This window comes from Cheilinus undulatus, linkage group 4 (genome assembly GCF_018320785.1).
Source record: "Cheilinus undulatus linkage group 4, ASM1832078v1, whole genome shotgun sequence".
NCBI lineage: Eukaryota > Metazoa > Chordata > Actinopteri > Labriformes > Labridae > Cheilinus > Cheilinus undulatus.
In genome coordinates, this window is record NC_054868.1 from 17374811 (window position 1) to 17399563 (window position 24753).

The 24753-nt window shown below is 38.2% G+C and overlaps 1 protein-coding gene across 2 annotated transcripts; it reads right to left on the reverse strand.

Moving 5' to 3' along the window:
- Nucleotides 1-1389: 1389 nt before the first annotated feature.
- Nucleotides 1390-24486, reverse strand: wbp1lb (WW domain binding protein 1-like b). 2 transcript variants are annotated; one of them, XM_041785426.1, is made up of 4 exons: nucleotides 24114-24486; nucleotides 11745-11847; nucleotides 4312-4473; nucleotides 1390-3333 (listed from the first exon to the last, which is right to left on the reverse strand). In XM_041785426.1, the coding sequence occupies exons 1-4, from the start codon at nucleotides 24198-24200 to the stop codon at nucleotides 2504-2506; spliced, it is 1182 nt and encodes a 393-aa protein (XP_041641360.1). In that variant the 5' UTR covers nucleotides 24201-24486; the 3' UTR covers nucleotides 1390-2503. The 2 variants fall into 2 exon arrangements, with proteins under 2 accessions (XP_041641360.1, XP_041641361.1); XM_041785427.1 differs by lacking the exon at nucleotides 24114-24486 and adding an exon at nucleotides 15026-16467.
- Between the last annotated feature and the right edge of the window lie 267 nt (nucleotides 24487-24753).

Consider the following 24753-nt stretch of genomic DNA (forward strand, 5'->3'; position numbering starts at 1 on the left):
CAGGAATGCAAGTAAATAACTATAATTTGACATATTAATCAAGAAATATTAATGTGCTTTACTATTTTTTCAGTTTTTTGTAAATAAGTAAATTTGAAAATTCATGGATAACAATAATAATTATATTTTAGCAATATAAAAATATCATTTTGTTTCTACATATTGGTGTACTAACGATTGCAGAAACATAAAAAATGATTTTGGTAATTACCAATGCTGTTAATTTAGGGCAGCTGTGGCATAAACCTTACTTTGGGTGGTGGTCTAATAAATTTGTTAAGCACTATACATGAACCAAAACTTTAAAAAGTTTTTTAAGTTTACAAAGTTGAAAAAATTTAAAGTCTAACCACTGTTTTCAATTTAGTTCCTGTAAATTTTTTACCTTACTATGTTGTACATTTATGATGCTAAAAACATGAGAGATTGAGATTAACGAAAACTTGAAATTTGAGTTTCTAATGTCAAATTTAAGACTAAAAAACTAAGACATTTGAATTTTCTCAAAAATCTCATACTTTTTAAACTCTGAAATTCCAAGTTAGTTTTCTTGTAAATATACAACTGCATAATTTCAAATGTCAATTTTTCCCCCCAAAATGCGCCTTTTTAAATAAAAAGTTAACAGATTCTCTTTAATCTTCGAGGGTGACCCTGAAACATAGTCTATGTTCTAATCATGTCTTTTTTTGACGTGTTTGTGCACATCTACTTCTGAAACATCAGAGCAGACAGGGCCCCATAACCCCTGAGACTGTTGGCGCCCCGACCCCAAGGCAGCCCGGACCCTAGGTTGGGAACCAATGCTTTAAATGGTTGAACTCAAATATAAATACACTAGTTTTCCTTGGAGGAAGCATGACTACTCTGTGTTTTTATCTTTTGTGGGTTTTATTTCACTTTTTAATTTTTCTTTCTTTTTTTTTATAACTTTTACTTTCATTTCTTTGTTTTAATCTTTTGTGGGTTTTATTTGCTGTTTTTAATTATTGTCTTTCTTTTACCATTTGTCACTGTATTTTAATGTCCTGTGTGTAGCACTTTGAATTGCCTTGTCGCTGAAATGTGCTATACAAATAAACTTGCCTTGCCTTGTCTACTCTCAGATAAAATTGCACTGATGCAAAAGACTGGCATGGTTACCCATACATAGCAAAGTTGTTAATAAGACATATTTCTATAAAGTCATACAGTCCACTCAAGTGGAATCAGCTTTAAAGGACTGTTAAGGAAGCTGTTATAAATATTCAATTTATAAACGGCACATCAAATGCATGGTAAAGTTGGGTGAATATGAAAATCTAATACAAAGATTGTAAGTATGTGTTGTGATGCTGTAAAGCTGGTGATGGTGGCAATCTATCGAAGTGACTGACAAAGTTTGAGGTCTGACGTTGCCCATCTCAGTTTTAATCTCTAAATAGCTTAATGTTCATTCCTGGTTTTGGTACCTGCTTTTACATAGTCTCTCATGTCAATGATGCACATCATTGTATATGAAAATTATGCATTTTTTGGGATAGGCACATACTACAAACATTCATTAAATTAAGTTTACAAAATCATTGTGTACATGTGAATCAGTTGCATTCCCTACTGGCATTTCACAGAGGTCCATTTCTCACAGACGCTGCAACAAAGCCCTAAAAGACTGATCTTATGGCAATTTAAGACTGAATTTAAGAAATTAAGCATTTTCTGTTTTGATTTTTAGCTAAAAGCTTCTTTAACAAAGATATATACATTTTGTGCAAAATAGGAACTGCTGACATGAAGATCTGTTAATGCACTTTTACTTCTCTATCATTAGCTGGGCAGATAGAGAGCAACAAAAACACGAGGCAGAGCGGTTTTTAATCGCTGAATAAGCACTTTAGAAGCATGAGTCTAATGGGACGTTCCACACAGTCTTGTTCTAGAGTCCCTGTACAGTATCAGTTTGCAACAAGCACTCACTGTGGTAAATCCACATTGCACTCATTCAAAATGTTCCTGCTGTATGATTTCTTTCTATGTAGTTTCTGGCCTGCAGAGAGCAGCTCTGCAGAATTTTTGAAAGCACCTGCTGGGAGCTGCATCAGCCTGGGCAGTGATTGTCCCGTCCTGACGTCAAAGCTTCAGCTATCACGTCTTTAACTGTGTATCAGTAGCTTCTGTTGCATAAGAAAGTCAACTGTGAAGGTGTGTGATTGTGAGAAGTCTTATTTGCCACAGGCTGTTGTAGGGCTTGTTCTTCCCAAATATAACCCAAAATACACAGGTTAAGGCCACCGTTCAAGTTTGCGAGGGGCAGACTTTCTCAACATTGTTATCATTTGTGTCGGAGGTTCCACTTCCTGTTCCCACGCTTGTATTATATGAGATGCACACATTCATAAAAACACTCACTGAGAAAGTAATGATAAGACATGCTTGCTCTGATAAAAGCTTATGCCTCCTTGCTCTGAGTCAAGCACTCTCTCCTTCCCTCTGGGACACAAACATGTGAGAGTGAGTGAAAGATTCAGCCCTGCGGCTCAGTGCTGGTGCTGTGGTGCGGCCCCTCTTGCTCATTGATGGTGTGGAGAAGAAGGCAGACTGGAGGATGGAGCGCAGCGCTGCCGATCTGGTGGGCCAGCTGAGGAGGTGCTGATGGCCCACGTGCACCCCGCCTCTCTGGTCCGCCAAGTGCCTGCTCCTCCTCTACGCTGAAGGAGGCTCTATGACCGCAGCTATCGCAGAAGTCGCCCATCTCCTCCTCCTCCTCCCTGTCATCTCCCTCACGTCCCAGCAGGCTCTCCAGCTCCCTCAACTCCTTGCCTTCCTGGCCCATCCCTCCAGCTCCGCCTAAGCCGCTACTCCCTCGTGTGCCGCACACACAAACCTCAATCCCAGAGTCCCCTGTGAATCGCCTCCTCCTTCCAATGGGGAGTCGATCTTTGTCCTCAGCACAACCCTCTGATAGGTCCTTCAGCAGGGGGTCTTTGCAGGGGTCATCCCCACTTCCACTTCTTTTTTCCTGGCTGGTAAACCCCTCCCTGCTTACCCCGTCTGACAACAGAATCCTTCCTGGACCTGATGCCGTCTGCAGGGGCTTGTTGTCAGGCTTAGGCCGAAAGTCTAAGGAGGGGGGCTGTGCTTCATCTGTGCTGGGTCTACAACACAGACTGTCAGTGACTGGGGTCACTGCAGTGGACTGGGTGGTTGGACAGTGTCCCTCCTGTTGCTCAGGAGCCTGTGGACTCGAGGCCACTGACGAGGGGCCTGTGTGTAAGGCACTGTAAGGAGGAGGGGGAGTTGGTGGCCTGTTGACCACCTCTTCATAGTCAGGCAGGAGGTAGTTTGGAAGAAACCCTGGAGAGAAAACAGTAGAAAAACAGTTTGAACACAAAGTACAATAGCAAATCTCTGTGAGATACATAAGAGAAGACGAGAAACACAAACAATCACAAGGACACATTTTCACTTTAATCAAACATCACACAAATGTCAAGCATTCCCAAAGCTATAGAGAGAAAATTGTGACAACACAAGCTAATTTCTGGGTCAATTCTGTGCTCAAGGCTGTTTAGAGAGATGGTGTTGCAACACTGGCGAGGTACCAAGAGAGCAATACTGGCCTTTTCCTGAAAACTGGGGCATGCAAACAGGGACGGTTCTGACGCTGTGTGGAACCAGGGATATATCCCAGTGCAAACATTACATTTGAGCCAGAACCCCTGCTTTGTTTGTCATCGATTTTAAATGTCTCCTTTAGACTGGACAACAACAGACAACTCAAAAAGATCTGACAAAGGCTTAACCATACACTGAGATGATTTCTCCTGTAACAAAATGAAGTCAAACAACTGTGTAAAACAGTTTATCAAAAAAAGACCCACATATGCTTTCTACACCATCTGTAAAGTAAGTGTATCTTGTGGATCTGTTGCTAAGTACATAGAGAAAAGGGAATAATATAAAATGATAGAATACATTTATCTCTGAATTTACAGTGAAGCTTGGTTCTAGGGATGATATCTGACATGCTCATGTTTCCAAACTCATTTTAGCCAATAAAGATATGTACAACCCTTTTTAAATTGCACAAAAAACAAGTGTCTCTTGTCTGCAAAGTAGGGTTGGGTATCATTTAGTTGGATCCACTTTTAATACTGTATTTAGGTTTAATAACATCAGTGTATTCCCTCTGTGGTTTAATTAGTTCAAAGAGAGCATCATCAGAACTCAGTGAACTTCATATTTCTCTACCAGTACAAACTGAGCGGAGCCTCAAAAGTTACACATGAAGGTGCATCCTCATAGTGTGTTTTTCAGAGTGGTTACACTTACTGAAGTAGAAGGGCACAGAGGGGTAGTTGTGTGCTTCACGGTAGGCGATGAGGTTGATCTCGTGCTGCCGTTGTTGCTGCTGCAGTCTGTGTTTGGTGCGTCGATGATGGCACACACAGCAGCAGCTTAAAATGAAGATGATTGCCCACACCAACCAAAACCCTAGAAGGAAAAGGGTTAGATTAACTTAGTTATGGTGAATTTAGAGTGGTACTCTTGCAAAGTTATCTACTAGCTGGTAGTGGCATGTGGTGATGTAACAAAGTGCCTGCTGCTATCACAAACATAACTGCAGACCAAATTGTGCCAACATCTGGCTTAAACTGTACTGTATGCTCTGCATTATGAGTTTTAATGTGCTTGTCTCTATGAGAATCTGCACGGAGAAATATAGCTGTGAATGTTGAAATGTGGACAACATGCTGACAAAAGACATAAGATAAGAAAGATTTTTATAAATCACAAAGGGAAATTCAGGTGCTAGAATTGCTCTACAATATAGTACAAAAAGAATGATACAAATGAGGAATAGCAGAAAAAATTACCTTAAACAATTCAATAAATAATTGGAGTGTATCAAATATATTCAAGTGCAAGAAAACTCAGTTTTCATGGATCTTTCTTAATCATTAAGTAAAAAAATCCCCACAACATCTGATCTGCTTCTTTCATGTGGCCTTTACCTTCCAACCAAAGACTTTTATTATTTATCCAGAAGTCAGTATAACAGGCTGAAGAAAAAAAACTTCAATAAAATTTCGATTAAAACATTACACCGTACTTTTGTGTCTACTGCATGTTTGGGAAGAGAGAGGGGACAAAAATGTGAATAAGGCTGTTTTTATCTGTAAAGTGACCTTGAGTGTTGAGAAAGGCACTTATAAATAAAATGTATTATTATTATTATTATTATTATTATTATTATTATTATTTCTGCGGAAGTGTACACTACATTTTGGTGTGGATTTGTTTAAATTGGTTGTTTCCAAATGGTGAAGCAATGCATGTCTACGTCTGCATTGTGAATTTGATCAACCATGCATTGTTAGTACATCTAAACATTAAGTAAAGTGGACATGGTGAAGAGGTGATTTTGCATTGATTTAAGCATCGTGTGCCGTAAGATTTTGGCTTAGTCTTAGGTGTGCCTTGAGCAAAAAAAATTCTTTTGAAAATCACCATCCAAGAGACACCTGGCTATATTGTGAACAAGCACCTGTAGCCTCTAGTGTTCCTCTGCTGCCTTTCTTCTGTCTTTTCTGGGGGAATGACAGTCAGCTATAACAGTGTAAAGCATATCTACACCAATAACACTATCTGCAATTACATTTTGGTATGGCAACCAGTCCAGGGTGTATCACGCCTCTCACCAATGACAGCTGCCTGGGATAGGCTCTAGCCCTCCGGGACCCCCAACGGGATAAGCAGTATGGAAAACGGATTGATGAATTCTGATGATGTGATATAATTTAAAGCAAGTCTGGGGAACAGGCCAAGAGTGGGACAAGAAGTTTATGCTGAAGTAACCTAAAGTTCTGAAGGGCCCTACCTCACGAAGCGTTGAAACAATGTTAAAATTTGGCCAAATTCCCCTTTAGAGTCTTGTGTGCCCATTTTAACATGTTTTCTCATTAGGTTATTTAGATGATCTGCAGATAGGGAAAAACATCCACCATATCTTTAGTCTCTTAAATCAGTATTTCTAAACATTTTTTTCTGTTGAGGCATCCTGTGAAAATTTCAAAGATCTCAAATCACCCCAGACAAAATGACTGAACAATAAAACAAACATTTTATACCCCTTTACTGCTAAGGGAATCATAAAGTACTAACATTAACAACACACATCTCCAAAGAAATCTTTAAAAAAAAAAAAAAATGCCCTTATTTTCACAGTGTCACGTAGACCTGGAAAACACAATTTTGACTATACTTTGATGCATTTCTATACCAAGCCTTTGTCCTTGTGTAGTCCTTAAAAACATGCTGATGTGCTTGGCATCAAGCCCTCATTGGGAAGTCAAGTGGATCTCAAAAAACAAACAAACAAACAAACAAAAAAACATACTGACACATTTCTGACACTGGGAACACCTGTTGAACTTAAAGAAGTAGGCCTATTCATCGCTGACCCCTACGTTGATCTGCACACACATGGTAATTCTTGTTTCAATCTATGTATTTTGAAGGCTCCCCTGGGTCCCTTCACAGCCTGCTGATGCTACACCATTGTTGTTGGAGCCATGAAGAAGAAGCACACTTGCTCATAAGATTCCACCAGCATAATCACTCAATTCCCTCATCCTGTCGATGATATCTTTTTTGAAAACCCTGGACTCTGGCCCACAGGTGTTTTCCTGGATGGGGACAGGGTCAGGTCAGCTGCACTGCTGGAGCACACTTAGAGTGCCAAAAATATTACTTCATTGCTGCTTTATCAAACAAATAATCAAGGGTATGTTCAAGATACTTGAAGAAAAGTTTGCAAACACAGCATGTGTCCATGACAAAACTGTTAATCTGAAGTAATAGATGCAACCAAAGGTTAACCACAAGAAATTATTTGTGTTGGCACACTAGATTCTTTCTGCAGTAGTGAATAAAAGATGTGAGCCTATCTCAACATCAAAATTAGACACTTAAAGCAGAACTTTGATCACATGTTCCTATAGTACAGTCATGGTAGAATGACATACAAGGAAGGCATCCAGAACAGAGTTACAACACCCTGGTGTAAAAAAAAAAGGTTTTGTTTTCTGTTCCTACACTTGAAGGTTTGTGTTTCACTGTGCAGAATAATACATGAGCAGATTCAAAGAAAAGACTGTTTTCATAGTTATCTGCTGTCTTGAAGAGATCTTTTACATTTTCCTCACTTTAGCATGATGGTACAACTAAAAAATGAAATTAAACAAGCAAACAGCTGTATATATTAGAGCTGTGAAAAAATATCGATACGGCAATATATCATGATACTTTGACATCTGATACAATATCGATACTTCAACTCTTAATATCGATTTTTTGGTAAAAAATAAAAATTTATATTTTAGCTGAGTTGTTAGTAAAATACGACTTCAAACAGTGAGTTAAAGAAAGGAAATGCCGTTTGCAAGCTCTGTCTTGCTGCCGTGAAATATAGCAGGAACACCACCAACGTATTGTGTGATTTACATGTACATCATCTCTATATTTTTCTTAGTTAACTGTGTAGAATATCGTAATATATCACAATATCATGATATCCTGATATATCGTGATACTATTGTGTTGTGACCCAAGTATCGTGATGCATATCGTATCGTGAGGTTCTTGCCAATACTCACCCCTAGTATATATCATGCCCTTACAGGCATTTATATCGGTGTGAAACCTCCAAAGATGATTTCAAAACATTTTAAATGCAGGAAACCTGACACTAAAGACCGCATCATGTCTTTTAGCTACACTTTTAGCATGCCCCAATAGCACCACTGTCATTTGTGACATTTCCAGGTGACCCATTTCTAGCTCTGACAGTGACAAATTATAGTATTTGAAAACAAATATGTAAATATATGCATGACTGATAGTTAGAAGAAGATGAAGTGAAAAAAAGTCTGCCACGGTAGTTCAGTTTCTGCTCATTTATAGGGCTGACACCTTTCATTCGATTGGTTGGATGGTGGGTCGATGTGCTCTCATCCAATCCAAGACTCCCAGTTGTTGGTTGGTCGTGCACATGGGGCCTGCTTTTTCACATAGGGCCAAATAAGTTTAGATTTGATTTCCCCTTCATGAATAAAATCATCATTTAGAAACTTCATTTTCTATTTACTTGGGTTTAATTTAATTGGCAGGTGCACGCCAATTGTCTTTGAGTCAGCTGCTATTTTAATACAACAGAATGAGGGAAAAATAACTAATAAAACTTAATAAATCTTGTTATGTTCATTTTTAAGATCATTCAGACAACCAGAGGGTGCAATAAGGGGTCTGTCACGAATTCAGCTGATATATATAATAATAATAAATAATAATACATTTTATTTATAAAGCGCTTTTCAAAAACTCAAAGTCACTGAACAATAACAACAAAATACATTACACAGAGAAAACAAACTAGCAAGCAATCAAAGTGACAAAACAACAACAGAATCAAACATTAAAAGACAGTTTAAAAAGGTAAGTCTTGAGCAGTGATTTGAATTTGGATGAGTCCGTACAGTCCTGGATATGTTTTTGGAGTGAGTTCCAGAGGGAAAGGGGAGCTATGGAGAAGGCTCTGTCCCCCCCCAGGTTTGGTGCTTGGTTCTTATTGGTGGAGAGAGGAGACTGAGGTTTGAAGAGCGGATATTACGGGAGGGGGTGTGATGGTGTAGGAGGTCATATTTGTTTTTGTTTTTTTGTTTGTTTGTTTTGTTTTGGTTTGGTTTCTTTTTTTTTACCTGCACCACCAATTGATTGGTCAGTGTGTGGGTGTAATTTCGGTTGACTACCGCCCTACTGATTTATATTTGTTTTTGTTTTTTTTTTAACTCCTTGACTCAAGCAATGCAGCCAATGAGACCAACTTGATACCTTGACCTTGTCCAGTCATCCTGGCTTAGTTTAACAATGGCTCTGTAGTGCAACACTTCTCACAAGTTATTGTACTTATTCTATGTGGAATTTTTTTATGCAACAGCTGTAAGGCCTCCCTCTTCCTGCAATAATATTATACTTTGCTGTTTTTGTTCCACCTGACACTGAAACTAAAATTTCTACTTATAAACCACAACACTGTTGTGAAACACCTCCCTGAACAGAACTTCATTACTCTGTAAATAGTTACACACCTGCCTCAGACTGGTCATTGTTTCACTTTCACCAGCATAAGAATGAAAAAGTGATTTAATATGGTGCTGTATGTTAACTAGGGGTGTAAAGGCACTGGGGCTGGGTATTTCCCACAGCCTCATAATACCTTTCACAACACAAATTGTGATTTACATTGATTTTGGATCATAATTATTTCCCACACAGATTTCACTACAACAGCTGTGTTTATTGTAGAGAATAACAGCAAAGGTACTGTTTTACAGATACACTTTAAAACACTTAATTTCACATCTTCAGAGATCCTAAGAGTAAATTAAAATAGCCTTTTCGTAATTCAACAGCAATAATTAAATGTATATACAATAATATTTAACTGTTTAGACTATATATAGCTCTCTCTGTTGTCTGTCTTGCTGTTGTTTTTTACACAACAGTAATATTCTAGTGAACCAACACTACAAGATGGCACCCCATACCATCATGGGCTTTGGAAACTTTACACTGGACCTCAGGCATTTTGAAGTCTGTGCCTCTCTGATCTTCCTCCAGACTCTGGGACCTTGATTTCGAAATGAAATGCAAAATTTACTTTCATTTGAAAAGAGAATTTTGGACCACTGAGCAAAAGTCCAGCTCTTGTTTTCCTTAGACCAGGTAAGACGCTTCTGACGTTGTCTTTGGCTCAGAAGTGGCTTGACACGAGGAATGCCACATCTGTAGCTGTGTTGTGTGTGGTGGCTCTTGAAGACCCAAGCCTCAGTCCACTCCTTGTGAAGCTCCCCCAAATTCTTGAATGGTTTTTGCATGACAATCCTCTTAAGGCTGTGGCTATCCCTGATGCTTGTGCATCTTTTTCTACCGCACCTTTTCCTTCCACCCAACTTTCTATCAAAACTATTGGTTACAGCACTCTGTGAACAGTCAGCTTCTTTAGCAATGACCTTTTGTGTCTCACCCTCCTAAACCTTGTTTCCATCAAGGGGTCCGGTTTGATTCAGTACGGTTTGGTATGGTTTGGTACACTAAACCCCAAAATAGTTTGCGTTTCCACAGACACCCGTGCCCTCACTTGGTGGGCGGGTGGTAAAGGCTATGAATGTGAAGTCACATGCAGCGCGAGTCAGCTGGTCCAGCTGCTGAGAAATCAGGAGGGAATACGCATTAAACAGCTTTATTTCAGCTGAAAGTGCTTTTTTTAAAAAAAATAACTAAGTATTAATTATGTTAACCGCTGTCAGGATGGATCTTCAGCTGATAGAATACGTGTACAGAAACGTTTTGACATGTGAATATATCAGTCTAATCTGTTTATACAATCAAAATATGAAAGTCTGGAGCTGTACTGTGAGAATTCGCCACATTAAATATAAAGCAAAAGTTCAAACTAGATCAAGTCAGAAATCCCAGGTGCACTGATCATGTTTTAAAACAGGCTGCAGCCTGAAGTTTTACGAGTACGTTCAACAACAACAAAGCAACGTTTTCAGAATTTACAAAAAGTATGAAGTAGCTGACGTCACCCCCTATTGTTGTGTGTGTAGCTCCACCTTTTGGGGACAGATAGGTAATAGTGGTACCCCTACAGAAGGGCGCCGAAAACTGGGATGGCACAGGTTGGTTTTTTGGGACCCTTTCCAACTTTTGCTGTATGGAAACACAAAAAAAAGCATGCTGTTCTCCACGGAACTGAGCCGGACCGCTTGGTGGAAACAACCTACTAGTCAGCCTAGATGGTAGAAGAGTTACTGAAGACCTCAGGGTTCAACTGGGCTCACTAGGGGAGAGGAGATCAGAGCTGTGGGTGGGAGAAACTAGACTTGACTAGAAATTGCTTCAAAGTGGTCATTAAAATTCCTAAATCAACTCTATGTTTAACAAGGAGCCAATGAAGAGAGGCTAAAATAGGAGTGATATGGTCTCTCTTTCTTTGATGGGACAGGGAAGAGAATTACAGTAATCCAGTCAAGATGCAACAAAGGCAACTATTATTATTGCAAGATGACTTCTAGGAAGCATGTGTCTAATTTTTGAAAGCTTCCAGTGCTGATAAATACATGACTGTAAAACTTAAATGGCATGCTTATCCAGATTGAGGTTGTTGTCAAAAATCACTAAAGATTTTGCAGCTGTGGAACATGCTTGATGATAGGGAACCAAGGTGCTGGGGTTTTGGGGCATTTGCAGTGATATGATATAATAACTACCTTTTCTAAATATAAAGAAGAAACCTAAGCATCCTTAGAGCCTGAAATGTTGATGCAGCACTTTAGAAAATGTGTGAATGGAAAGTTTTCAAGTTGGTAGTACAGAAAAACAAAAGTACAAGTGCTGCATAAGTTTCCCTTTCTGATATGCACATTTAACAAACTGTGGCTTCAAAACTAAGAACCAGACATTGGCAACATTTTTTGTGTACTATTACACCCCCAGTATTAACATTGGCCACCTTTTTAGGTCTTGCTTCCCTTTCTTGATGGGATAAAAAAAAAAAAAAACTCTTCGAAATGGAACCCAACTTTGGCACAGAATGACTGCTAGCTGCACTGACTCCATTTTGCCACTGTACGTTAAAAATAATGCTAGCACAAAGAAGAAGGTTAAGAGGTTTAAGAAAGGAAAAGTAGGATACTTACACCAGAGCTCATAGTAGTAGCTGCAGCACTGAGACTCCCCGCAGCAGTGTCCTGACTCACAGATGTAGGTCTGGTTGTTCACACCTTCACAGTGCAGTAGGCTCTGAAGGAGAGAAGAAGAGTCACTTTAACACCTTAATATTTAACATCTTCATCTCAGCTTTCAAAATGCAATATTTGCATGAGTAAGTTCATCATCCTTTTTTCTTCAGTGTATCGGGACAATGTGTTTCATTTCTATGCATCAACACAATCATGAATAGATTAAAACAGAACTGTGTGTACACATATAAAAATTACCTACACTCCAAAGCAGAGTAGCTACTTAAAAACTTGTGCACACTGTAGTCCTACAAGGCAATGCATACAGGAAATTTGTATTGGTATGACACAGCAGAAGTATTCAAAACCACCATAATAGTGTCAAGATTATTCATTATGCATGCATAATATGAGTTAGACATGCAGTGTGCGAACACTATACTGAGTATTACAATAACAATATCAAGTTTTAAACATTACAATTAAAAAAAGGTATTTACCGTATAACTACAAGTTTCTTGTAAGCCTACAGTCCATTTTTTTTACACAATACCCAATTTGGATTATGATCCTCAATCTAAGATAAATTCAAAAAAGTTTTTTAACATTAAATTGGCGCTTATTAATATTTGGTCTGCACGTATATTCTAAACAAGCTCAGAGGTGAAGATTTCCCCTCTTTTACTACTAACTGCAACAAAATCTGTTTCATAGTATGTTTTTATTTCAAATACTTATTGTGTAATGGAAATTGCAATTAACCTCACATCCCTTGTAGCAGCTAATGACTGTTTTCATCATAGGCTAATGTGCCAATATGCCATTTCCGCAATAAATGTAGTCATTGTCAAGTCAATGCAAAGTCTAACAAAGAAAGTAAACAAACCTAAATGCAATATTCAAGAACCAATACTCTTTTTCTGGTACTCAGCAAAAACTCTTAAACATGACATATAATTAACCATCTAAACTTTGCACACAACTAACCATTGTTACAACAAATAAATCTACCAACAAAGGTTCATCATTTTATGTATTAAGTTCATAACGTTGGACACGGAATATGCCCAAAAAATGCCTCAAAAATTTTGCACCAAACCTGATTAATGATTGCGATCGATTCTCTTTCCTGCCTAAGAAAAAACTAAAAATGAAAATAAATGACTCAAAACAAGGTTTGCTTTTATTCTATCAACAACATTTAACAACAGTAATTTTTAAGTGTACAGCGTAAACTCATCATTGAGTGTGTATTTTGCTGTTTCAGGGGAGTTATTTACACAAATTGTCTGAAAGTTTTCATCTGCCTAAGAAAAAGACTAAAATTAACACTGATGTCTCTATGTGACCTACAAAAGTGAACAAGACCATCAGGAGAATGTTGATTATTTCAATATTTGTGTGGGATGCAGATGGCTTAGTGGGCAGCCCAAGTTCCCGTCCAGCCTGTGGCTCCTGCCCAGCATGTCGTCCCCACTCTCTCATCCCAGTTTCTGATTCTATCCACTGTCCTATCTTTATCCGCAAAGGCATAAAAAGCCCCAAAATAAATCCTTAAAAATATGTCATCCCTTCCAGTGGATCGGTGATGAAGATTTTTTGCATTGGGTCCAAAAGTGTTTTTAATTATAAGGATACATATTGTACAATATTAGATTTTTGCCATTATTGTTTTATGTTGATATCTCAAAATTCATTTTATCTTTTATCTAACACCTATATCAATGCTGATATAGAAAAGTAGTCCAGACCTAAAACTTCAGATCTTCAACCACATTTTAAAGCAGTGTTTTTCAACCAGTGATTCGGGACCCAAAAGTGGGTCATAGAACTGTTTTCAGTGGGTTGTGAGTGTGAGCCTGGAAAAAACACAAATCTGACAAATCAAATGTGCAGAAGCCCAGAACAGACTTCGAGCAACAATAACTTCTTTTATCCCATTTTTTGCTGTGAAAATCAGCAAATTTGGTGACCATCTCATGATCTTTACTTATGTCCTTTTCAGGATCACAAAATTTTTTCTTTTGATGTTAATTTCTCAAGATCCTTAGAAAACAACATCAAAAAACTAAAATAAAAAGTATGGATGCATATTCTCCCTAGACTACTGTAATGATGTGACTTTTAAACATTTTTTCTGTCTCTTTGTTCAGTCATATGTTCTTTTCCATCCAAGGTCGAAACAGCACCATGATGTGATCTCTTTTTCAGGAGGTTGTGGGTCCTAAGAACAGACCAATGAAGAACCACTGCTTTAAATTTCAAAAACCAGGATGAACAAAGAAAAACTTAAGTTGAACAAGGTCTGATGGGTCTGCCATAAACACCAAGTATGTATATGTACACACAGCTTGGTTTTACAGCTGATATATTAGTTTTAAGTAACATCAGAAATTTGAATTTCTGCCAATATGGATTATTAACATTTTAAGGTAAAATCTGCTAATACTGATAGGCTGATAATACTGTACATCCCTTTCAATTATAGTGGCTATAAAAAGATTTAGAGTAAGTGATATAAGATTGTAAAAATCAGTAGAATATTTCTTCTATTAGTTCAGAAAATTTGCTATACATGAACAGTGTTTAAATAATCTTGACTTTCATTTTTTATAGTCATGTTTTTTTCAATAATACATCTGAGAGATTGGATTTATTGTCCAGGCCTATTTTAATATCAAAGGTAAGAAGCAAATTCCTACAGATGAAGGCTTCATGTGTAAAAAGAAATGCTTACACCGCAGCTATCTAGTAGCCAAAATTTATACTTAGCTTTGAATCTGGAGTAAACAAGTCCTTACCACTTGTGCTGGTAAGCTGCTAGAATTTCATCAGTGTTTCAGGCCCATATCAAGTGCAAATTTTTGACTCTCAGCCAGCCACTTACTGTGTTGCCCATCATCTAATACACAGTTTCACCTTAAAAGTTCAGCTTAGGCTTGGCCAGAACATGGTGTTCACAGCAGGCCTATTAATCCTAAATCACTAAAATGTTTATCTCATCTCCTATGTCATATTTTAACTGCCAACAAAGCAAACTAGCAGCTGCCTGACCAGAAAAAAAAAACCTGACTCAGCAAATCCATAAGAGCCATGTAAAGTATGAAAGGGCAAAAACAACACAGAAGGAGCAAAAGGAAGCAAAGATATCAAGAAGCTCTCATGAGAAAGGCTGATTTTCAGAAGATGTCTCAGCTTGACAAGAGCTGTAGGAGAAAGGCTTTCTCTGTATTGATTACCAGTGCAGGTCCAAGGTTGTGAAGCATGATGATCCAGAGTTCAAAAATCAGAGTCCCTCCATCTAATGGGTCATCATCTCACGGAAGAGAAAGTCAAACAGCTCTGAAACATACTCTCACTCTCTCTCCCTGACTCCTTCTCTCACCCCCTTTCTCTGTCCACCCAACCCACACACACACACCCACACACAGAGCACACACTCACTCCACTCCACTCCAGGCCCAAACAGTAGACAAGCAGTGCTTTACGGAAATTTCCAAGCAGCAGTGGACAGTGAGCTCCAAGCTGGGCCGCTGCAGGATAATAAGGCGTATCAAGAGGTGTGTTGAGAGTGGGGCAGGGAGAAGACGGCATGAAAAAAAGCAGTGAGAAAGCCAGACACAGAGGAGTAACACAGGAATGATTCATCACACGAGCCCCACCAGATCAGCACGAATTAAACTGCTGACTTTTAAATGTGGCAACAACGTTTAACATGACAGATTAATCATTTCTCAACAGCTGTTCTTATTTCTCTTACAATCCTGCACCAAGATAAAGAGATTTCATTCCCTGTCACAAACACTGTTCTGTTCCTTCACTCTATCTCAAAACTGCAGCAACTGACTATTCTCCACCACATGCTCCTGACTTGGCAAGTGGAGATCTTCTTTTGCAACTGGATACCGATAAGCATCTAGGTTGTTTGCGTCCTTGGCCTGCACTGCATAAAGATAGCCGAGAACACAGAGGGGCTGGGATTTTAGGAAATAGGCCATCATAGAGAAAAGGTGAACCATTTATTGCACAAAACTGAACTAACTTGTGTCGCCAGGAAGTTTAGGAGGCAAGTTGTCTATCAAACTACACTTAATGATATCTAGGCCATCTGAGACTACCCTTCACTGTTACTTTTTACTTCTCACGTCAGACAGTGACCCAGCAAAGAATTTGGAGCTACTACATTCCTCATCCAAAAAGGCGGCACTAAAACAATCCTCCTTTCTCGTGCTATACTACCAGATTAAAGCAGATTTGGTTACTGTCCCAGAAACTATCTCTGCATTGGATATTAATCAGCTTAAGTAATGAGAGGCTGTTGAAACAAGCACACAGTGCAAACAGTTCAAAACTCCCCTAGTGACTATCAAATACCGTCCATGGAGATAAGTGACAAAAGTTCTTAGTTAAATTGTGACTCAGTCAGAGTTGATCCACTTGGCACAGGCCTGAAGGACTTCGCTTGTTAGCTCATGCACAAAAAGACCTTGCTGACCCCTTATTTATTATTCTGTCCTGCAACAAAGAAAGTATTCTTTCATAGTTATCAAGGTTACGCTCAAGAACAAAACACTGCTGACGCGTATCTGGTGATGGGTCATACCACACATTCCACAAAGAACATCTTCCAATGAGGTCAGATCAACAACATTACACTGCCCAATTTTATCTGCTAGAACATACAACATGTTTACCAGAAAAGGGAGATGAGGGAGAAAAACATAAACCCCCAGCTGCTGTAACGAATAAAGTTCTTTGCTCACTGAGTCCATTATTATTAGATCTGTTTTTTGGATCCATGATCTGATTTTTTCAAGCATTACTCACTCAAACCTTGCCCAACAAATGGATTATCTTTTTATTAGGGAGGCACTGGTTTAACACTGGTATCGACCAAGAAGCATATACCATATTCAAATAATGATAACAGTAGCCAATATTTATCTGTTATGTAAAATCAATTTAGTAGTGACATCTGTATATCAAACTGCTGAATCAAATGAGAGATTAGTTACTGGGTAGCAGAAGTCACCTGTCAGACAAACTCTGATTTGTTTACATGGTCAAAAAAGTCAAAGTGTTAGTACAGTGGTTGGTTACAACAAAAGAAGAGATTTTAAAAAACACATCAGTATTTGCATCAGCAATCTGCTAAATTATCATTTTAAGAAACAGGTGTTTTGAACCTAATTTTGTAATTGGTGCATCTCTACTATTACTATCTCTGCTCTATTCATTGTGAAAATTCACAGTACAATGCAAAATGGTCTTGTGCTGTTGAGAGGAAATTATGATTTTGTGGCTTTTTCACTCCTTGAGAAAAAAAACAAAAGAAATAGCACTAGTTTAATCCGCTGCTGACAAACCCCTTCATAAAATCATGCAAATAACATAAATAAAGATGAGCTGATTCATCAGTTTAACATCATTATCTGCTGTTTTTGGTCCTTTAACAAACATTAGCCATCAGCAAATAATGTGACATAAACAGATATTAGCAGCAGATGTTTATCGGTTGGGTCATATCAATTCAATGGTGACATTTTGCAGGCCTAACAGCAGATTCAGTTAAGAGATTTATAATTGGGCAAAAGATGTGACCTGTTGGACAAACTCTGATCTGTTTTCATGGTCAAAGATAAGATAATGTTGACATAATGGGGACAAAAGAAGCAATGAAAAACAACGGTATCCATTATGGGCTAAAACATTATTCTAAACATTATCTGCCCCAGTTTTTACAATCCGTGCATCTCAAAACCTAAGCATATTTTCATGTTGTTGGGATATTTGTGCAAGTTCATGCATCACTGTACCAAGTTGAAGAGAGAGAAAACAATGTTTCAATTCTTTCTCTTTGTAAGTACAAGAATAGACCTTTATCTTTTATGTTCAAAAGCTGATACCCATATTATACATGGGTAAAGCATGCTGTTGAACCAGTGCAAGGGAGAGATGGAAACACAGGGTGCTTCAAATAGACAAAGTGTATAAAGACCTTTAGAGTCAAAAATAGTGGACACAAGAAGTTACAGTCAAAATCCAGCATCATTCATGGTGGAAAAATTACCAGTTTGAAACTTGCTACCTGCAGGCAATTATGAAAGGAGGGGGGTGCAGGGGGAAGGCAAGACGAGTTTATGTTAGTTTAATTTTGTGGAAAACACCAATAACACAGACAGCATTAATTAAGCTATGACTAAAATAATCAACCTCAGTTATAAAGGTTTTATAATAATAGACATTGATAAAAACTTAAAATATCATCTTTATTATTGCAACAAGGAATATCATTATTAAAAGGAATTATCTTTTTTTATAATTCTTTCTAATAAAGGTTAGTTTTTCTATAAAACTACAGTCTGTGGTAGTATTATCCTTGTTGATGCTTAATTGTAACTCATGTTATTATCAGTAACTAATGTCAATGACAGGTTTTAAGGAAAGAAAATCTGATAAATCTCAAATCTTTATCAGGAGTTCAGACCAGCAAAAGTCACTTGAAAATGGCCAGTCAAACTGGAATCAGCACCACCCTGGTTTAATTACTACAAAGACACAAAACTGTTTAAAGAGAACAGAATTTCATAATCAGATTAAGACACACAATTTTGTTCTGGAAGTACACAAGATTGATGCATTAAACTTTAGAAAATACAACATTTCAGTTATTGTTTTAAAATTATACAAATATTTAGAGCACAAACCGAGGCAGGGGATGGAATAACCAATCATTAACCGTAATCAAGGAAAAGAGTTTACTTAATCGTGATTATGATTTCTGCCATAATCGCCCAGCCCTACTACTAGTGGTGGGCAGCTGTGTTACAGTAGAGACACAGCATCTGACCAGGATTGATACAGTTAATATTAAGAAGAAGGTTAACCCAACAGTTATTCTGGTGGTGATTAACAAGGGATCCGACTTTAACTGTTAAGTCAGAAAATCATGTATATTCCTAGCCCAAACTCTTTTCACAAAATGCTGATGCTAATTTTCTTAACTTGATGCACTTCGCTACAATTCCAATAACATAATTATTAGGGGTGTGTATTTATAATCGTCCCGAAAGGTGACTGTCCAGTGCACGTGATCCCAAAAGGAATATGTCTGAATTCTTTCTACAGTCTACGGTCTAATGGAAAATTGGTGATTACAGATGACAGTATCACCCGCCCAAAATGCTCACAGGTGTTAGCTAACTGCTTTGAAACATCCAAAAAGAAGCAGGCGAAACATGCTAACTATAAATTTGGGACTTCATGTCCCTTTATTAAAGGTAATCCAAGCCTGTACAGAACCGCAGCCTCTGTGAACCCTAATAATAATATAAAAGCAGGCTGAAAAGTAAACAACAATATGAGAAATTGAAAATGCTGGATCATTTCAGTAGCAGTATCTGCACTTTCAAAACTGTGGAATGAAATATAGGGGACACAGATCAACTGTTAACAACCAGTTATAGCTGTCAGCAGATTAGTTTTTAGTCATTTTTTTTTATGAGAAAAGAAATGTCCTTTTCTTCTGACTCAGTTTTGATTTATATTTTCTGTCAGTGGAGGAGCTCAGTTATCTGGGTTATCATAAATCAAGCATTGATCCACAGAAAACTGGACTGGTTAAGATTCTTGAAGGTGTTCACCTCTCCTCTGCAAAGAGAAAGGAGGAGGCATTTTAGAGTAAAGGTGAACACATAATAATAGGATCATGACTGGAATCTTTTTCTAGCATTAGATTGAAAATGATGTTATAGTGACAACAGTCGTGAATAATGTATAATTTCATAGTATTATATTTATAAAGGGATCATGTACGATATCAAACAGAATTAATGCCACCTGATGTTTTGAACCAGAGTTAGCTTGAAGCTAATGCGTTAATTTTATTTAAAGATATTCTTTAAGATCCTCATGAGTGGATTTGAATGGTGTAAATTTCATTCCAGCTCAGACATATCAGCTGTGATATCAGATTTAGTACATTTTGTACCCTTTAAAAACTGCATCTCAAAAATCTCCAGCTGTATTGGAAACAGGCACTAAACAGAAATGATGGACCTACTTTTCCTGAAATACAACCATAAAGTACTTTCTGTATTAGAGGTGGTTGCTGGCAGATGACAAAGGTCCTTTGCTTAAAGCCCCCCTTTCTTTTATCCCATCATGACATGTCACTGTGATGATGATTAACCCTTATTTCCCAGCTCACAGACAAATGAATAAGAAGAAATACAAACTATGAATTCTGTGCTTTTCTTTCAAACAGCTAGGACTTAAAAAAAATGAAGCTATAATATGTCTGTGACACCAGCCTATGAATAAATCCCAGTGTCCAAATATTAGACAATACAATGGGGTGGAAAATGTATGCAGTGAACTTCTGAAGAACAGAGCTAATGAGAAATGTTAATCACATCGTCAGACAGTAAAGTGATCACTGCTGAGGATAAAGCTGCTGCATTGATAAAATATAGCTGACTGTGCTGTATGGAGTTTCAGAGGAGTTGATGTAAACAGACACAGCTCAGGGCCATGTGAGGCAACTACTGTCAACTTTACATGCAGGAACAAATGACAAACTGATGTTTCCAGGCATCACACCACTTTAAGTGCTTCCTCAAGAATATTTAAAGAAGGCCTGTAAATGTGTAAAGTTTCATGACTATGGTCAATACACATGTGAGCGTAATGATAATAAACAGATAAGAGGCACATGGGATACCAACTGTGATAACAATAGTAACAGGAATTCCTCTGGCCTATAGAAAATAAAAATGAAATCAAACTCTGCCTGTTAGTTTGTGGCTGTTTTTTTTTTTTTTTTTGATATCTGAATTAGTTAGGGCCCTATGATTTCCACATTAATGGAATCGCAGAATCGGCCGATAAAAACAGAATTTATAATTTAATGCGGGAATCATGGAGATTGAATGAATTTGACTGAAAATGCTGTGTTTTTTAAAATGAGGAATGTATATCTGAGGAATATGACCCGGGGGATCACTAAAGTGTGGCACAACTTGTGCCTCACTTCAGAAACACTCACCCCACCCCCTCCTAAACAATAACAGCATGTCAAAACAGCTGCACGAAACACCGGCAAGCAGCACGTAAATCAACACAGGGCAGTACAGGGCAACATAATGTTGCACCTACAGGAAAACTCATCCGTACTTCGAGTTATTTTACCTCACCACACCAGAGAGTCACAGAGAGAGACAGAGGTGTGTCTGCGCACGAGGAACACAGCTGAAGTCACAACTTGAAGACCTGCTGACCTCTCAAGGGCTTCAAACTTGATTTGGACGGACTCGATATTTTATGAAGTCCCGTTGTCTAAATGATGTTATATTCAAATAACAACTAGCTTAATAATTCCTCCCATAGATACTGTAGTTCCCTTTGGTTGCTTAATGAGCCAACACATGTCTGCATCAACGTAGTGGTCTGATGTGCAGCAGACGGACAGACAGCAATGTATGCAGAGAGATGAGGAGAGAACCATTACAGTCAGTAGTAAAACACAATGCAGCATCAAACTGCATGGACTGTTACAGACTGTGAGAGTAAAGAAAAGTTTAGGGAACAGGTTTACTTTTTACCATTTAACTTCACTGTGACCTTCTTACTATCACTCTGTGTTTGAGAGAACAGAAGGATTTCTTCATTCACATTATAACATCAATTAGGATGTGATTATACACGTGGATGTGTTCTTTATTGATTTATCTAACGTTTTTGACACTGTGTAGACCACAGTTTACAGATAAATGTGACAAATGTGTCATACCAAGCAACATCATGGTTTGCCACTATCTGATTGGCAATGTGTTCAGATGGCTGGATCCACCTCTTCTTTTCTGAAGGCCCTAAAGGTGGGCCTCAAGATTCAGTCTTAGAACCCATTTTATTCTCTATTTAAGTCAACAATCTGTGTGATAACTAGTCAAATGCCTCATATTAAGCACCTGACACCATTATTATTTTGTTGTTAATATATTTTGCAGGCCTTTGAATTTTTAATCTGCTTTAAATGTTTCTCAGTCTTGTCTGCAGAAATTTAACTTGGTCTTAAATGCTGATAAAAACCAAACTCATCATCAATACAAGTTCAAATACAAATAAGTTACGAGGGAACATCCCATATATTTTAACTACACAAGGCAGACCTATCAAGCTAGTCTCAAAATATAAATATCTGTGTTGTCTTAGTGATCTGAGCAATTCTTAGGCTTTTAAAGGGCGTTTTATAGGTGGCCATAGGCCTGAATGGGTTAAATAAAGGCTTAATTCACATAAAATGAAACAATGGACTCCAAGAAGATGGCAGGTAAGGCATATGATGTGCCACTCAGAAATCGAGTGACAGTGCATCAGGGTCTTTTCTGTAGATTCTAAGTAATAGCTATATCATATTAACCTTTTGTTGTTTTCTCTCAAACCAAAAACATTTTTGTAAGCTGCCTGTTGTTAGAAGTATATGGATTTTGATCTGCAAAATATATAAATTGTTGGTTATTTTAAACTATTCCCTTCTCCTGTAGATTAATTCATGATTTCATCAATGACAAGCAGGAGTTGCCTCGACTTTTATCACATGACAGTCGACTTTACAAATTCTTTAGTCATGCAACCCCTAATCTGAATAAGACAGCAATGAATCTGTAAGCACATTCTCTGCTGATAAAGCAAGAAGATGGTATCTTGTACATGAAAGTCCTGAGTTCTGCCTCAACTTTCTCTCAACCAATGTTATGCCTGCAAGTGGACATTAATAATAGTGAAAGCATCTTATCTTCATAATGTATTACGCTCCACTCAGTCAAAAACACCAGTGATGGGGATACTAATGATGTCCTGATTCTAAATTTTAATAATGGCCAATGGTGTATTCTGTCAGATTTTTATATTCAACTAATACATAAGTAATCTGATTGATCCTTTATTCTATAATAAGGGAAACAATGGATATGAGAATGCAAAATGCCATGATTACAGGGATCAAATTCAAGAAAAAACAAATTTGTGATAAATATGTAAATATATTTGTGTCAATTAGTCCTCTCACTTGCAGTTTTATCCATCACACCCATCGCCCAACATCTGTGACTCCCCCATTTGTCCTGTCACATGAATGTAAATGGAATAGCAAGCAACATTAGCACAAAAAAAGCATGTCATACACCACATAAAGATCATCTTGTTGCACTGAGTGCCCTAAAAGTTTTCACTGAACAGCCATCTAAAGACAAATAAATTGTGACTAAATATATTCCGTTCAATGATCAGTGCAGATGCCAGGAAGGCACTCGTAGAGATACTTAATACATTACGTTTTATTACATCAACCCTCTGAAATTTCTTGTGTCATCATAACGTGCAACATTGCAACTACAGCATGTAACCAAAGCATGCTGTTTCAAGTAGATCAGACTGGGAGACAAAGAATATTCCTCCTCACAGGTAAAATAATTTATGATAATAGAAAACTATTTAAAGTTGTATCTGGGGACTCAACAGTGCCATAACAAATAACAATGGGTTACAACAAAATACTCAATTAATAAGTAAAAAAAGTATACACGATGATCCCAAAAGAAACATCAAAATACTTTCAAAAGACATAGTTACAACACTATCCCATCATCCATGAAGGTGAAGTCATAGAAGATTACATGAGAAAAAGACTTCATACTGTACTATACTCAGCACTACACTATAGCGCTAAAACAGAAAAACAGAAAGCATATTTACATTATTCATTCAAATTTATGAAGGGTCAAATCAGCTCGTGACTATCTTAATGCACACAAGAGCGTCAGTACATAGACAATAACATTAAACATTTTCTTGAAACAGACTTGGGTTCATTCACTAACAAGTACTAAGTCTGTTTATCTAGCAGAGAACGTTAAAACACTATCGGTGCTAACCCAGTTTCATGTCTACTGGTTTGGCTGTTTTCATACCTGAAGGACTACTTTCGATGTTTATGCAACTCACTTCTGGATAAAATGTCAACCCTTCACCATAAACAACAGAGCTAGGCCCTGACTAACGAGCGTCCCTTTACTTCTACGATACTAGCAACGTTAGCTTACAGCTAACACCCAAACTAGTTCAGGACACAAACATTAACTTGACAACAAACTACACGTCACAGCTATGCGATAACTATCAGCAGCCGTTTATCTGAGCAGAAATAGTGGTTTGTTTGTTGGTTTATAAGCAAGAGGATCACTAGCTGTAAAGTTTGCCAACTTAGCTGAGTAACTAGCTAGCTATAAGCCCCGGACGAGAGCCTTGTTTTTGACTGCTCAACCTTACCCTGTCTGCTGCGGACTCGGTGGGGGTGACTGAGCCAACAGCATGCAAAAACAATCCCATCTTAAGAGCCGGATAGACGCCTCTCATTCCTCCAGAAACATACGCACACAAGCACTGTTGTACACAAACTACGTCCGAATATCTTGAACTATTTCTCGGCCGCGGAGGCGCTAAGAGGCCGCTGCATGCGCCGCCTCTTCTGCGTACTGGACATTTCAACGAGGCACGGAGCTGCTGGCGCAACTGGTTGCCTTCGGTGCCACTGGCTGATACAGCTGTTACACAAGCCGTTCCTCCAGCGCAGGCACTCTGCCTCGGTCTACTGGGTGTGGCGTGGTCACCTCGACCCGATCCATGTGCGCAACGTGATGGGCGTTCAGTTTGGTTGACGGTCGCTGGTCTGCGGACTGACCGATGATTGGCTGAACCAGGCCAGCTGGCGCATGCTGACCAATCACTGATCGGTGCGTCTCAAGTGCATGGCCTTTTTATCTTCCTGGAATCCTCTTCTCTAGTTTCTTTAGTTTGTGGGAACACATGTTCAAAACAGTACATTACCTCCTAGTGTTGTGATTTCAAAACAGTGGTTTATAGCCTAAATCTACTTGAGGAGGTTTAAATCATTTAAAGTGCACTTAAA

Bases quoted from the DNA above. Each gene is read 5' to 3' on its own strand.
- wbp1lb (XM_041785426.1), bottom strand. From the start codon at position 24,200: ATGAGAGGCGTCTATCCGGCTCTTAAGATGGGATTGTTTTTGCATGCT. The intron at 11,848-24,113 runs GTAAGGTTGAGC...TCTCTCCTTCAG, and splicing joins CCGAGTCCGCAGCAGACAGG to AGCCTACTGCACTGTGAAGG. The intron at 4,474-11,744 runs GTAAGTATCCTA...TTTTCCTTCTAG, and splicing joins CTACTACTATGAGCTCTGGT to GGTTTTGGTTGGTGTGGGCA.